Below are 17,130 nucleotides of genomic sequence, written 5' to 3'. Positions count from 1 at the left end.
GTTAACAGGGAGATTAAAGCCCCTTTGCCCTTACATGAGAAAGGATTTTAATATAGGTTTCTTTTTTTAGATTCAAGTATTATGCCTCATTATAGAGAATACAGCCATTTAACTTACACCAGATCATTATTCCTTTCTCTGCAGCCAAGAGGGAAAAAAAGCCCCCGTGGTCTTTTCCCATGCTAGCCTTTCCTCTGGGAGTCAAAATGAATCATAATTTTGTGCTTGAATAAAATAATTGTAGGTTTTCCTTTTGTGACAATAAGAACATTTCATGTTTTAACCATCAGGCTGAAATGACAACATTTGAGGTCAACCATTGAAAATGTTGTCATACTCTAAGTACCAATACAGCCCTGGGGCTTGAGGTATGGGGCATTTTTTCCCCCCATACATTTTAAACCTCCAACACCTTTTAAAAAGTGTAGATAATAAGCAGAAACAGTTCCAGTTATTCCTTCAGTATCAACATGACGTTACACCAGTAAGAGGACTTCAACTTCAGTTCAAGATTATTAGAGGATGCAAAGTTTTACTAGTTTTGGCAACTAATAGCTGAAAAATGTCAGCTTAGTGTATTTAAAACACATGGCAGACTCACACTTTTTCTTCTTTCTTTGTCATGACTTCAGGGAAAGGAAAAAAAAAACAAAACACAATCTCCAGTTCCCAAACATTGGCTCTGATACTGACAGAAACCTTGGCTCATGAGAACAGCAGACTCATGTTAGCGTTCCAATTAAAAAAAAAGAAAGAAAAAACATGAGTGTATTATTGAAGAGAGACGCAGGAAAAGACAGCTATCAAAACCACATTTTTAAAATTTTATTTCTTCAATGCTTAATACCATGGAACAGGATTGTAAGAATGGAGACCTTATTTCAGTCAATATTTGCCTCAGAAGGAATATACGCTGTGTATGATAATAATAATAATAATAATAATAATATTAATAATAATAATAATAATAATAATAATAATAATATAAAGTCTGCATTGGTGTGTGTCAGGAAGAGGAAAGGACAGAAATATACAAGAAAGAGGCACCTATATCCCCAGCTGGACCTGAACATTCCATGACAAGTAGAAGAAATTACAAACTGAACAAAATTACTTCAGAGGCAATCCAGCAACTGGTAGCAAGGTCTTCTTGATTGAACTCATTTCCTTTTGTATTTAAAAGGATTTAAAACAACATTTACAACACACCTAAAATTCCATTGAACTCCTATTAAAAAACAAGAGGAAAAAAAAAAAAAAAACCCTAGTTGTTTGACGGCCTCTTGCCCATGGGTGTAACTTCCATAACTGATGATAGAATACAACTTTCAGTGTCCCACCACATTACCTGGATATCCAGCCATCAAAAACAGAAAAACAAAAAAGGGAACGATCGCTTTTTTTGTCGCCTTTCCTTTCTCATCTCTTTCTTTCTGTGTGGTGTGTGTGGACTAACCGTGTGAGATTGTAAAAAGGCGACGCCTTCAAATGATGCTGTACAGATGTGTTCACTACCAATGATATGGCAAAGTCAACAGAAGGACTTCTTGGTTTTTTTACTTTTTCCGAGCCTTTTTGATTCCGGAGGGGGATACGGCTGGCATGCATCTCCCAGTCTACAACATGAACTTCCCTAGGAAGAATCCGATGAAGATGGCTGCTATCACAACAAGGAGGGAGGGCAGGGAGGCAGGGCTGGCTTCTCTGCCCAGGAGGCTAGTAGAGTTTGATGTCATGTGGTCTGAGCGGGGTACCTTTCTCAGTCTAAGACCTTCATCCTGCAAAAAAATAAAAAGGTACACAGCATGTTAGCATTTCACAGCAGAGCAGCAAACAACTATGAGAAATAAACATGTGAGAAATTAATTCAAGGTTTACAAAGACATGAATTAATTAGTCCCTAGACGAAAAACGAGAGAGCAGATTTCCAGATGAAAACAAGGCTTTGGACTGAATTTGACCATTAAACCTGCTCTTCTTCTGAGGTAAATAAAGGTAATGGCCACTAATGAGGGAATGCAGTGTATTAGTGGACATCATACATCTGTGTGGATTCTCTTATTAATGATTACATCCAAGTCTTACTAAAAAAGAAGCACAATGTGTAGTTCAAACACACCTACTACTTTTCCTGTTCAGTGATCAGAGCAGCTGTCAGTTATGCATTTATCCCTCCTACCTGTCTGAAAAATCCTGTGGTTGCCTAAAATCTGCACATCACAGGGGTAAATTCTCTAGAAAAATTTTTTTTCATTTTTTGCCTGACGTGACATCATTTTTGGCTTGTTTTGTCACTGCAGTTCATCTTTATACATATGAGACAGGATGAAAATTAACACCTGAGGTATTTGGGGAGTCATTTCTCATTAAAGAGTCCAACCTTTAATTGCCGGTTCTCCTCGGCCAGCTTGCTATTTTCAATCTGCAGCCTCTTGCACTTGTCCTGTGCTTTCTTCAGGTCCGAATCGTCCGGTGAGGCAGCGGCGGGCACTGTGGATGCCAACGACTCGGCCTTCACAGAGTTCATCACCGGGGCTGCTTTGATCGCCTCCACTTCATTCTACTCGACAGGGAGAGGGAAGAGGAAAAAGGCATGGAGTGAAATCCAGCATGCCCTGAGCTAAGTGGGGAGGTTAGCCTCGAGACGGGAGCCCAGGCCAAAGAAAAGGCAGCCTTGTCCACGGGCCCAGAAGCTTGATGTAGCAGCAGATCAAAGAGACCAAAGAGGAAACGCATCTCTCCAAAAAGTCATGTTTGATGTGGCTTTGTTTTGTGGCACAGACAACATGACGACATGGAGAAATAGAAGCTTGCATTGTGTAAATACAGCTTTTGTGTTGCAAATGCAAGCTGACAAATATGCAGGATATGATGTTACGCTTGTGCCACGATCTAAGACGAGCATCTATACACACCCTATGAAAAACACAGGTTATTTGACAAAACAATGCACTGGATTATAAATCAATAAGTTAGATTACAAGTATAAGGGCTCGTAGGACAGACAATGACCTGTTATGTGTTTGTGGTTTAGTAGCTGTTTGAGGAGATGCTGCTTTTCATGTGGTGGTGTTTTATCAATTCAAGAAACTCAGAGCTAAAGGGTGCATTCTGACAGTTACACAATTAAACACACGTTTCTTCTTCCTTTATTTCCAACTTGGAAAATGCAAAACATCATCTAAACAAGTGACAGCAAAACAGCTTCACCTAAATAAACCTGTCAAACAAGATTAGAAGGTTTAATGGTGTCCTTTTCTATTACATTACATTTCAATTCCTGTTGAAAAAGTGAAATTTACTCTGCTTTGCTTACTAGAAAAATGTTAGTCTGACACATGTCATGTGAAGTACACACACTGAAGCAGATACTGTGTGGACTCAGCAGCCCTCACTGTAGCTGCTTAGCCTAAGTCCAATCCATTTGGTCCCTGGTGACATTTTCACCTGAAAGCACCGGCAGGGGTCAGCTGAGTTATCAAACTACACTGCTTATCTAAATCCAGATTACACCAAGGCCATGTTTACACAGGCTCCCAGTGTTCAGGGTGCAAACTCATGCAACGCAATACAACAGTGCCAAGCAGTAATCTGCTTTGGTAATGCTGTGTTGTTTGATGACCCTGTTGCAAGTTGAACACTGTGGTAACTGGGAGACTGAATATGGATTTTCATCTGTATTTTTATCTCAATCCAACAAACCACCCAATTCAGATCCTACCATTTTTGAGGTTTCACATCTTTGGTGGGAGTTACCTGAAGCTTCACCAGAGTGGAAGCCAAATCAAGTCAAGATTTACCTACCGCTCAGATTACAATGTCTTAAAGGAAAAACAACTTTATAGTGTTTTTTGTTGTTTTTTTTTTAACAATAATGCCATCTTTAGAAAATCTGGCTGTGAGGGGTTTGATGAGGCATGGATTCCAGGCAAACACTACAGTTGCCAGCTGCAGATAACGGTCTGCATTTCATTTCTTCCGCTCCAGAGGACCAGGATCGTATCTGTCATGTGGTCACTGGGTAGTCTGGCTTGTTAGGAGTACTCTGCCAGAATATGGGTGAATAATTTAGTCTGAGCAGTGGCAGGATTTTCATTTGCCTTTCTTCCCGTATTTGTGCATTACTGCTTTGAAAGTCTCTGAGCTGCAACTACAACCTGAAAATAGCAAGTTTTGGCACAGCCTCATCTTTTTATGTGCCGTTTTCTTTTGTAGGGATGTAGTTATTAAAATATCAATGTGTACCTGATGTGCACACACTCTACCAAAGCAACTTCTCTCTTGGCAAATGCCCTAGAAAATCAATATTCAACTGAATGATGGGATATAAAAACCTGAAATTGATTTTTTTCATACAAGTGAATGAGTAAAGTTTGAAGTCTGACCCTTTTACTCAGTTCTACACTTCGAAAAAGACAAACTGACACTTGTACAACATGATAAAAAGTACATTAATGTAAGCATTCTTGTTTATGATTTTGCACTAATATAAGAGGTTCCATGTACCACCATGCAGGATTAGCTCTCTGAGAATCCCTTATAGATCCCAGCAAAATAGTTACTAGTTTGAAATTTTATTTGTGAAACAGTGGTGATGTCCTTTGGGTCTGTCCAATGTCAGTAGTGACATTACAGGAAGGCTACAATGCTCCAATTTGTCATTCAGGTTAAATATCTTTGCCTGAAAATGACTATGAATAATGAATGTTGCAGAGTAATTAATAATGTTGCATGACTGTTATTTCTTGTGCCATTTAGGGTTTTGCAAATACCAGTTTGGACATAAATTACCAGCAGAAGCTTCAAGGCATCAGCCCTTAATTAAACAGTGCAAGATCATTTAACCCTTCACTGTGGGTTACATGGCTCTAGTTTTTCGATAAATGATCTACTAAATAACAGCGCCCGGGTATAAAACGCCTACATCTACTTTCACACTGAAAAACTTTTCCCAGCAGCTGCACTTGTTACTCATGCTAGGTCTACTTGGGTTCACTGAGGGTGGAAGAGCTGACGATCGCTGCTAAAAGGCAAACTGATACCGTTCAATCATTCAGTAATAAAACATGACTATGACCAATTTTGCTCAAGACGTCATTGTTGCTGCAGCGACTTTTACTTGAACAACACTGTTGTCATCCATATTAACAAGAAATAAAACATTATTTGTCAAGAGAACAATGACTGCCATCTGTGAAGCTGTCATCATTGTTGTCTTCTTCAAAGCAGGTTGGAGTGTGTCTGTACCTATGAATGACAAACTCACGGGCTGAGCTTCGATAACCATCGGCTGAAATTAAAAGGCAGCCATTTTATATTTTATAGTTTTGTTCCAGTTTTTCCTCATTTTCAATCTTTCTCCAATTTCTAAACTACTCCAGGAGTTTCACTATACTAAAAAAGTAATATATGTAATGTGCTGCGTAGGAGGGAAGCATCCATGTGAAAAGACAAATGACCATGAATATCACAAAAAGGTAGAAAAACTGGGATATTCTGGAAATTCTCACAGTTCAGCATTCAACATCAGCCCTTCATTTACAAAATTATACCTCAGCTAATGATTATAGTTATGTGGAAATAAGCTGCTTTTACAATGTGCAGCGGCAACTCTTACCACTTTATCGTTTTCAGAAGGCAGCTCGAAGACACATCTCAGCTTGGAATCCATGAGATCATCGGGTTTTGCATCTTTCCACTGGCGGAGATGAAAAATGGGCATGTTATTCATCAAGCCAAACTGCTAGCAGCTGGATTCTATCCACACACACATACATACATTTCAGCCTTCTTTATACAATTCATATGCAATGCTGCCGTGGATCTTTCCACTGATTTTAAGTCTGAATTTTCTGAGTCTTTTCCAAAAGTCCAAATCACTGCGTATAACTGTAGTTTTCCTTATAAAATATGATATACGTCTCTGGGAAGCGAAAACCTAAACATAAATCAATGGTGTAACGGAACTGCAATTAGGTTGAGTAACGCAATATAAAAATTACAACTGATCAGTAATCTTACTTGATTCCATATTAGTTATTATGTTCAGTCATCTTTATTGCACTACACTTCCTGGATTCTGATTGACATTTAGGACGAGCCTGTTCATGAACGCAACACAGCTACAGGGAATGTGTTTTACTGACTGGGCCTCTGCTGCCCTCTGGTGGACAAATTGAGAATGCAGTGCAATGTAACTTTCTTCTCTATTGGAAACGTAGTAGAAAAACTGTCTCAGCTGATGGTTTTATGTTTATCCACACAAAACTACTTCTGAAGTTTGCACTTCACTTTCACGACGATCAAAGTCTGAGCCCATGGGCCACAAGAATATGCATCTGAATCATTCATATTTGACTTGTTCGTGTTCAATAATCTCATTGAAAAAACTTAATTTTATTACAATATTTAAAAATCCAGTTATCAGCGAAGCTGTGGTTTTCTCTTGTTCCAGAGATAGCCCAAACTCTCTCTTGCGTCTAAATCAACAGCATGCACTGTAAATTTTAACACACTAATTTAAGTCACACTTGCTCTGAAGTGCCCAACATCCTCTGTAACATAACTTAATAACTGAAATTTCCATCAGTGCTACTCTGAACATGTACTATAACTGTAGTATATTGTATTATAACTGTATAACAAACAGTCTCTATAAAGTGTAAGAAAGCACATGGATAATACCTGATGTGTGAATGAGAGGGCAGAGATTACAGTTCAAATCAATCATTGCAAATGCATTACAGTGAAATCAGTTGTAGGTTGGGTAACTACTATCAACCTAATATGATGTTACTCTCCTGACCTGAATGAATGTGTCTGGGTATGTAGTTATATTGTCTTTATGAATGAGGACATGAAGCTGTGTGTGTCAAAGGGACACAAAAATAGTGTTTGTTTGATTAAAGCCATCGGTGAGTAGGTCATGACGTTACTATGAGCCTTAGAGGAGAACAAATAGATACTTAAACTCCTTTATTCCCTCTGCTATCAGGCTGCTTAATGAAAGAGTTGTAGTGTGCCTGTTGACTTACTGTTTTTTTTGTCCTTTTGTGATGTTGTGTGTACACATATGTCAATGACGCATTAAGCTGCTCACTGACAGTATATACGATGATGATGTCTGAAATGTCGATGTCTCTGTTTTTGTATACTGTAGTATCTATCTATCTATCTATCTATCTATCTATCTATCTATCTATCTATCCATCTATCCATCTATCCATCTATCCATCCATCCATCCAGTTATTTTAAAATGCTTTACAAAACAACAAGAGAAAGAGAGCTCAATTGTTAATCTTCCCCAGTAAGTCGCTTTGGAAAAAAGTGTCTGCCAAATGCATAAATGTAAATGTAATGTAAATGTATCTACAGGTTTCAATTGATATTCCCTTAAATTACCTAATTTTTGGTAAAAATCAGTGAAAAATAAAATCACTCCTTTGCACACTTAATTGACCTCTCTGTCAAAATACTACAGAGAAAACAAATGAGTCACTGTTTCAGTTTCACATAGCTCAACACTCCGACTATAAATGCTTTAGTGCTGGAGAGACTTTGAAAGATTCAATACTATGAATGTGACTAATTGTTCTAAAAACAAATGGATGCCATCTTTGAAAAAAGAAATCACACAAATCAAAGATACTCACCAATGAATCCATGTCAGACACATTTGGTGGTGCAAAAATTGTCTGCACCATGAATTTATGTTTACTTTTTTCATTGGGGTCATAGTCGAAGGGCTGCAGCATGACTGTGAAAGAAAAAAAAAAAAAAAGCAGTGTTAAAACACTCAGAAAGCATCTCTTAAGGTTTTCCTAAACATTATGTGATACACATAGGAAATCTTCTGGCTGGAGGATCTCCACACACACATCAAAAGCAGTAGAACCCAAAATGCACCTAAGCCTCCTGAAAGCCTACCGCTCTACACAGAAACTAACTCTCTTCAAACTACATTAAAACCAATATGTGCATGTTAATTGGATAAACAGTACCTTAAGTCATGAAAATGTTTATTATATGTGTCAATCTGAAGTGCATTGATTTAACCTACAGTCAAAGCCTTATTGACATCATGTAACTAGCTTCGTTTAGTTCATTCTACCATCTCCTATTCAATTTGAAGGGGGATTTTTTTTCCCCCCTAATTTAATTTAGGATATCTAAATTGCTAATATGATTGTCCACTTAAAGTAGAAGACTATCCATCATTCTAGAATCAAATAATTCAGTTCAGTCAGTTCTTCAAGGTGGCTGTATCTTCAGAGGTTGTAATGAGCTTGAAATTATGTCACTGTAGTCCAGTAGCAGCAGTTAAATGGAGCGATACTTTACCATATTCAGGCAAAAGAGAGTGTGTGAATCATAATGACCAAACAGACTGAGGAGAGGTGTAGGGGGGTGGCTTAAGAGGTTTTTAAATGGACACTGCGACACCTTTTCACCAACTGTGAATGGTACCATTGTAACAGTGCAATTTGCATGAATTCAAGCCCACAACAGGCGCTGAAAACAACTTTGACTGTCTTCTCATATCTGTCTGCATGTCTTCTCTTTTTCCCATTGGTTTTATGAGTACCCATGACGAACCAATAAAGAACTGCTAAAACAAGATGTGACATGGGAATAACACTGGATTTACTTACACAACATACAGTATGGCCAAAAATTACAGGAACAACAAGGCCAAGACCTTAATGAAATATTCTGTAACATCACAGAATCCTTATCTCGTGCCCTTGTGGAACTCTTATTTGACCATTTTTCTAAACTGTGGTTTGTAGAGCAATACACACCAGCTTCACACCAACATTGTGCTGTCCTTTAGTAGTTGGAAATCAGCATGTTGATATTTGGACAGGCTCATTGTTATTAATATTTCCTTCAGTAATGTAACCAAAAAGGAGTATTCGGAATCTTTCTGTCTCTGTGGTTTTTCTAGCATTAATAAATTCAGTGAGATTTCTTACTTGCTGGGTATCAGTGTTTGTAATGTTACTTCAAACTAGTTATAGTTTACAAGAATTCATGCTACTCAAAAAAAGTTTTTACCTTGTTTACTTGGGTTTGGCTAGAACTACCTTTGTACTTTCATTGCATTATGTGTGGAGAAAACGGATGTCAAAATAATAGACAGAAATAAGATATGTGTAGTCTGTTTTAGATGTAAATGAACAGGGTGCTTGCTCTTCATCCAAATAAAAATTCCAGACTTTTTCAAAACTGCTATTTTTTTCTCCAAGACCTTGACTATGTACTTTAATACTTGCCTACTGTTTTGGTTGAGATTGTACCTGTTGTGTGTAGTTGAAAAGTTCATTATGATAAATGTATGTATGAATGAATGAATAAATGAATGCTTAATTTGCAGTGAATTATGTTTTACTGACAGAATCATTCCAGTACTGACCGGTTTGTGATATCATATCAAGTTTCTTATATGCTTTCCTCATGTATTTCTTATCTTAAGATTATGTGCCTATGATCATACTCTAAAATTCACCTATGAGAGGAACTTTTTCCATACTTTAGTAAGACTTTCACACAAAATTCTAGACTTTTCAAGGTCTGGAAAACAAGTGTTTCAAAAGTCCATACTTTTTAAGACTTTCAAGATTTGCGCAAGCACCCTGATGTAAGATGTAAATCAGAATCATCACTTTGTCAGATGTATTTATTAACACACTATGGAAAGAGACACTTGGGTGAATAAGGTTATGTCCACACTACTATGTTTTTGATTTAAAATGCATGATGTCTGCTGGGGTTACACCTGTGTCTCCACTATTCGGGTGTTTTAGGATTCTGAGAACAGTTCTGAAAATGTTGCTGACCCTGTTTCACGTGGTTGACTCCAGGGTTATGTTATGTTGTCTGGACAGACAGGAATGAAGACTATTGGAAATGATAACGTGTACACCTGACTTCACCACATGAATGGATAATATGTCCTGCCTTGATTTGTTGCGCCCCTATCACATGACCCCTTCACAGAAAACAAGACCTTAACCGTGGTTACAAGCTGTTAATTCATGGCTATAGAATTGCACGTTTTTGTTTTAGTTAAAATCTGCAAGTTATCATGCCACTGCTGACTATGTTCACAGGAGACAGGCTGTTTGAGCGATTCGCAACGAGTCCCATGTCAGGTCACGTTGTCAGTCCCCACTTGTCAGGTGATTCACGTTTCAAGCATGTTAGAATGGATGAAGATTTATATTAGATAGGCTATGCATTAATGTGGTGGTGCCTCAAAATCTAGATTTCTTCAAAATCTCACCAGATATGTTGACAGCTGCTCCGGCTTCGATGACACCGCTGTTTGGTCGTACACAGTACCTCCGCGGTGCTGTCGTCTTTACCTTGAAACATACTTTTCTGTCAGAGGGGTTCTTCAGTTTCAGATTGGTGGTGACTACATCTGTAAAAGGACCTGACAGACACACAAATAACAGCTTGTTAATTTTTTTGGTATCTTGGGAGTCCTTTCCTCTTGCTGAGAACATACTTCTAATGCAAGAAAATGAACAAAACCACTTTACAAATAATATTCTTCTTACCATATTCTTATTACCTTATTCCTATTAAGAATATGTTCTGACGACACAGTGTATAGCAAACAGCTCAAAATAGGAAAGATGCTGAAACTACGGATGCACAAATATAGGCTATCTGCCGACATTTGCTGATATCAGCCAATACTGGTACCAGCATTAGATGTCATGTCACTGATGGAAAACACACTGACTAGTGATTGAATCAGGCCCTTCACAATTACTACTTGATACTAGATAATTTTTTTACTCATAAGGTTTATAAAACACACTTACTTGTAGTGGAATATTTTCCACTTAGTGTACCTTTATTGACAACTTTTAACACCACTGCTTTTATGCATGTGGCTCAGTGAGCACCATGATCAGTTCACACTGGAACCTGAAATTGGGCCCCATTTTGACAATGTGAAGTAACAACAAAAATCAGTTGCATATGAGCAACAAATCTGACCTGAGCACCAAAGCTGGTACTGTAAACAAGGAGAAACATGTTCACAGGAATTTTAAGATCATATGAATACACAATAATAGATTATTACATACTGAAGGATACTGTTTGTTGCATGTTCACAGTTACACAGAGGAAATTCAATATTTCAGTTGCACCTTATCATTGGAAAGGAGACAGACACGCAGTGTTTTGGTGCCAATGTTCAAAAACAGCTTTAAAAAGATCAGTTGAAAAATACTGTCAGTCTGCATCTCAATCAGGCCCACATGATTGGGAAGACTAATCAAATAGAGAGAGTCTTGGCCTAAAGCTCAAATGCAGGATAGCTCCATGATAAAGTCTCAGTGGTAAACCAGGTACATGGAGATGCAGCAGGAAAAAATTTGACATGTCAAAAATACAAAACATTTGAATTATTACAAACTTAAGCAAATTGCTTCAATTCACATGGTTTAACATTACAGTATAGCCATGACTGATGAGCACCACTACATACAACCTAAACGATGCAAAGCTTGACACGAGAAAACCATCAATATCAGGATCTTCAAAATGACCCATGTCCCCTGTGTATGTTTTCCGCTAGCTACAGCCTTACCACCTGAATAAATTAAGTTTATTTTCCAATCAGCTAATTTCATAAAGATGTCCCATGTTCATATTAGAAATTGAGGTCCTGACCAACTCAGGTCATATAACAGGAGATCAATAGTTAGCTCTCCATCTTGTGATAGTGCTTGTTTCAAATTAGGTCCTTAACCATGGCCAGCAACATCCAGCTTTGATGAGCCATGTCATGTTGAACACAGCTGGATGCCAAGTCAAAGGTACCCCAAACTCGATCAGTACAATTAGCCCGGGAGCCTAGAAAAAAACAGGTCCCATGATGCACGGGTAGCTCGCATCGAAGCGGTGCCATGGGCATTGGACTACGTATAATGTGTCCATTTATACAGGGTTTCTACAGGTTTCTACAAGTTAAATTTAAGACTTTAAGACTACTTAGAACAGAATTGAATGCCCATTTCACAGCCTATATCATAGCCATAATGGAAAAAGTTTGTGACTCCTAGAATTTAGGAAAATGTATTCATTTACTCCAACACCTTGGTTCCCATTGTTCCAAGTAATTTCTCACTGGGGGCTACAAAGTTAGTGATAATTTCAACATAAATTGCCATTATTAGACTAACGTTACTTTCTTTGCAGCTTGGACATTTCCCAGACATATTTAAACACAATACAGCAAATAAGTTTATGGCAATATAACTTAAGACCTACCATATCAAATTTTATACCTTTTAAAAACTTTTTTTAAAGGTATTAAACGCAGATTTGTAAATTCAAGTTTTTTAAGACTCTTTAAGACCCCAGGGGAACCCTGCTTATAGTTTTTGCTCACTGGTAATATGAACTCAGGCATCAGAAGAAATCTCAGAAAATGGTAAACACTGTTCCTAACCTAACAACTAATAGGCAAATTCCCAAAGAAAATCTTAAAATCACCAAGATGTTCCAAGAGGTGCTTTTTGGATGTTGTCTGTGTTTTATCTCTAGTTTTTCTAAACTTCAGTAGAAAGCTACCATTATGACAATGTTCTAAAATTTTGTGAAATACAATATTCTTGTTGAAAAACATAACATATTCTCACATTATCACCCCAAACCCACCAGCTTTCAACATAATTCTTCCCTAGTTGGAAAAAACATGAACCCAGAAAGCACCTAAGCCTTCTGAAAACCTAGGGGAAACCCTGTTATGGCCTGATATTCATACAACATACTGCTTTATCAAGTGTACTTCAGGAAAATGTTGCATATTTTCCCTTTGTGTTAAATGACACTGTAGTAAATAGGTTTATATATTTTGTTATCGAACTGCTTTGAGTACTGGAAATTACTACTGAGCAGAAAAATAAAAATATTTCTACGATAGTAGGGTGCCCTGGTGGCTCTCCTGGAACAGTGCATATCTCATAGGTTGAAGCCTGCCCTTTAGCTTACTCAAAAACACGGACATAGTTCAGGACATATTATGCATGAAAATATATCTTCTGTATGCTACAGCTGGACTGAAAGTCTGGAGTTCACCAAGCCTTTATTAAGCTCTCATTCACACCCAGTGCTCAGAGATAAGAAGCAATGCATGACCAGAGTGAAGTAGCTCCACCCCACTAAAGCCAACATAGAGAGTTATGATCTTGACTGAACCACTGTTTAACGCAGGTGAGTCACAAACACATTCCAACAAACCTGAAAAACCTCGCCCCTAGCACTGTCCATAGCCCATGACATTACAGACACACACACACACACACACACACACACACACACACACACTCTTATCTGTGTAACTACTAGGCTACAGGTTTCATGTAAGGGCATGGCTTTGGTCTCAGCATTGGTGGGTACACAGCCCCTGTCACCTTAGGACCTCCACTGCGACACACCTGCTGCAGACATTCCGACTACTTGCCTACTGATGACAGAAGCCAGGGTTATCTTAAATTGTCTGACATGAACTGGCACACTTTTCCACAGTGGAAAGGCTGGTGAAATTTATATTTGTCAAGATATACATAATGTAAATGTATCTTCATCACATCCCCTAGCTATCACTGATGGATGTAAGTGTCAAAGAAATTTCAATCCTATGAATAATAATCTTTAGAACATTGTGAATGAGAAAATAAGAGTTGTTCATAGGATTTAACAGAACAACAGCACTCAGGAGACACAATAATTACAGCTTCACAAGTCTTTCATTCTTCTAACTTTGGACATGCCTGAGGTATTTCTGTTTCCCTGTACCTGCAATAGTAAGCAAATGATTTGGGCTAAAATCACACTATGAGTGCCCATAAAGCAGAAAAGAACTCACTTTATAAATGAGAGAAACAGCTCAGATAAACACTGACTGTATTCAACAAAACCCCATGTTAGGCAGGCCTTAAGACCTGAGACAAGCATGTAATCGCTTCTGCAAAAAGGAATTTAAGTCTGATTGGAATAATTTTGTACCATCTATTTTATAGAGTGTAACAACCGTGAGCATGGCGAAAACCACACAGATATTATACAGTGAAGCAGTTGTTCACATCAGATATACGCCCACACAGCCTACATCAACTGCCTAACTCTGAGATGCCACCTTTGCTCGAGCAGCGTTCGCACCATCTCTCTCATCTCATTGCATGTATGCTGAGTTAGGGTCCCCCAGGCCAGTCCTATTCTAAAAATACCAGCCAAAGGAAAGGAGGGCTGCCCCCTCTAGCTTGCTGGAGGAATCCCAGCAGAGGCTCTAAAACAGACTAGCTCTCAGATACATGCAGACCGATTTAGCTCAGTCTCTGTGACAGTAAAGGAGCTGTGGTCATCTTCCTTCTCCTCATATTGCCTCTCAAAGGGCAGAGCGGGAACCATTTCATTTAGGCCTCCTCAAAAGAAAATACTGTGATACTTTCTTTTCCAGGGTAGATCTGATCAATTAAACATTTGATTTCACACTATTTGTGGTGAGCAATAATTATGTAACAAAGGGGAAAAAAACTCTCCGTAACACACTGTAATCTAACCCAAGCCTGTTTACACAGGAAGATAAACGCAGGACTAGTCAAATGATCAAAAATTAAAATTAGTGAAAACACCACTGCATTTGCACCTGTTTTACATGATAATTTCCATTTCATAGTATGCCATTTGTAGGAGTTAAAGTCAGTATGACGTTTTCCTCATGCAAGTGTTGTGACACTGATTGAAAAATGACTGTAAGTTAATGATTCTGTCAGTGTCAACCTTACCTTGGCCTTAACTGTCAAATGAAGCCTCGATTCAGTATTCAAGGGTTCAAAATTTGATCTCATGAGAGAAAATGTAGACCTTGTGACTGATCAGTAATCAGAAAAAGTCTCATTAGAGCAGAATTTCTTAATCAGGTAAAATGAGGCGGTCCCTGATCAAATTATGATGGACTGTGTCTGCCATCAGGCTTATTCTAGATCTAAATATGAAGGTTCAACTCAAGGACAAACATTTATTTAGGCTATTATTTAGCATTTAATATATTTATCATGTATCTGGTCTGAGCTCTAGCTAAAAATTGTCAGCAACTATCAGTATCCAAAATAATCTGACTACGGCACCCCCACTTGCTGAAAACTGTACACTTTTGGGCACAATTATAGTATTCTTAAGGTTAAAAGTAACCATTACAAATAAGTTACTTTTAAGCTTAACCTGGCAATAGAAGAGGACACATCTCTTACTTCTAAAATTTCACTGACTTTCAAGTTCAAAAAGGTCCATTCATTCTCTCTTCACCACCTCAAATTCTGAGCAGGATGACGCAGTAACAGGCTTCCTTTCACACGAAAAAAAAAAAAAAAATCACAGCCTATGGAATCATCAGCAAAGCATCAGTGAAATCAATCTGAATCATGATTATTATTATATAATAAGTTTCAGGTTCACATAGTATAATTCATCAACAAAATAACCCCCACCACACCCAAGCAGGACTCTGAGTGTGGTATTTGAACTGGTGACCTTTCTAGCAATCCTGACAAGTCCAGGCTCCAGCTATTACCCACTCATACCAAGTCTAACAAAGTAATCAGGCACTTAGGATAACAACAGGCTGATTCAGCACAATTAAACAGAGCCTTAATTGCAATAATACCTCTGTCAGACACAACCTGTTATCTGGGACGAAATAAAAGAAATGCAGTGAAATGTTCTGGGTTAAAATAAATAATGATCAAGAGAAAAGGTAGTTCAACGAAGAAAGAAATGCCCGCTTTTCCCTACAGTTGTAAAATCACAGCTTTGGGATTTCAGTCCCATCCAGATTCCTCTTGACTTTTAACACTGTGTATGGTCAGGAGCAACAGTTGGATTCAGCATAATTTCAACGAATGAAAATACATCTGGTTCAATAAAGGCGAGAAAAGGTTGATAGTCAGGTCTGCGAGAGGAAAGAATGGGTGTTTGTGTTGGAGGATACCTGTAATAACACCGTAGCCACATATTAGAACTTTTGCATTAGCGAGTTAGCCTATGTTAGCCAACTGTTAAGTGACACATCACTGAAAGTTATTGCTTCCAGTTTAACCAGTGTGCTTGACTTTTAGTCTACTAGCAGGTGTGTAGTAGGAATAATACTGCTGTCTAGTGTTGAACAAATAAAACTAATGTGAATGAACACAGAGTACCCATTTAACGTTAGCTACTGAAACCTATAGGGTGATATTTATTGTAGTGTTAGCTAAGTTTGTCATCACAACTGTCAGTCATTCTTCTATCTGGACAAAACTATGTCTCGACCACAGGTGTGTCAGGCTGGACGTTTCATTTCGCACTTTAAAAACCTACATTGTTCCCATATAACGTGTCCTGGTTATGTTAAACATTTCAGGGAATAGGCTGTGCCCTGGAGAAACAACAGTTTGCTGCTGCTAACACTAGCAAGCAGAGTAGCTCAGGGTGCCGCTCAAGTTAAGTCTGTAGCTAAAACAGTACGTTATATGTATACTTTAATTGTTTTGACAAGCCCCAACCCTGGTCCTAGTCTGTTCCACACTTTGCTACGTGTTGTCAGCTAGCTGCTCAGGCCGTCTAGATGCACGCCACGCCGGCTATCCACGTCACTACAGTTCGAGGATACAGCGGCCCGTCATGTCCCTGGCTAACTTAAAATGGCGGTGAATGCTAGCTAGCTGAATTCGCTGGAGGGAGTGTAAAATTATTTCAGTCAGGCAATTCTCCGCCAGCACTCAGAGACAGCTGCTCACGCCAGAAAACGGGTTCACCTACCTTTAAATCTGAGGTCGGAGGGAGGGTCGAGGATAAGGACCTGGTCCAACTTTGACATTTTAGCTGGGGATGCACTTGATTTCGGGAGCAACTGACAAGTGGAATTCCTAGATCCCTTGCCACAACTGAGTCAAATGCTGACTGAGCTTTGAGAACGAGCATGTGGGTACAAATACTTGAACGCGCGAGTGCACAACCCTGTTGCGCGCCCTCGTGGCTAAGCAACTGATGTGATTATGGTACAGTGAATTAGTTCCCTTTCTGCATGCACAAAAAGACACGGGAAGGAAAACATTTAACTTGGT

At 38.5% G+C, this 17,130-nt stretch overlaps 1 protein-coding gene across 1 annotated transcript; it reads right to left on the bottom strand.

The window, feature by feature from the left end:
* Positions 1-642: 642 nt before the first annotated feature.
* Positions 643-16,981, bottom strand: vapal (VAMP (vesicle-associated membrane protein)-associated protein A, like). The gene is made up of 6 exons (XM_030160545.1): positions 16,826-16,981; positions 10,287-10,439; positions 7,654-7,757; positions 5,618-5,698; positions 2,381-2,560; positions 643-1,778 (listed from the first exon to the last, which is right to left on the bottom strand). The coding sequence occupies exons 1-6, from the start codon at positions 16,881-16,883 to the stop codon at positions 1,617-1,619; spliced, it is 738 nt and encodes a 245-aa protein (XP_030016405.1). The 5' UTR covers positions 16,884-16,981; the 3' UTR covers positions 643-1,616.
* Positions 16,982-17,130: the final 149 nt, after the last annotated feature.

This window comes from Sphaeramia orbicularis, chromosome 17 (assembly GCF_902148855.1).
Source record: "Sphaeramia orbicularis chromosome 17, fSphaOr1.1, whole genome shotgun sequence".
NCBI classification, from domain to species: Eukaryota; Metazoa; Chordata; class Actinopteri; order Kurtiformes; family Apogonidae; genus Sphaeramia; species Sphaeramia orbicularis.
This window is presented reverse-complemented; position numbering and strand designations above follow the sequence as displayed.

Excerpts from the sequence above, each read along its gene's own strand:
- vapal (XM_030160545.1), bottom strand. The coding sequence starts at position 16,883 with ATGTCAAAGTTGGACCAGGTCCTTATCCTCGACCCTCCCTCCGACCTC. Across the intron at positions 10,440-16,825 it reads CTCCGACCTCAGATTTAAAG|GTCCTTTTACAGATGTAGTC; the intron begins GTAGGTGAACCC and ends TGTGTCTGTCAG. Across the intron at positions 7,758-10,286 it reads AGCAGCTGTCAACATATCTG|TCATGCTGCAGCCCTTCGAC; the intron begins GTGAGATTTTGA and ends TTTCTTTCACAG.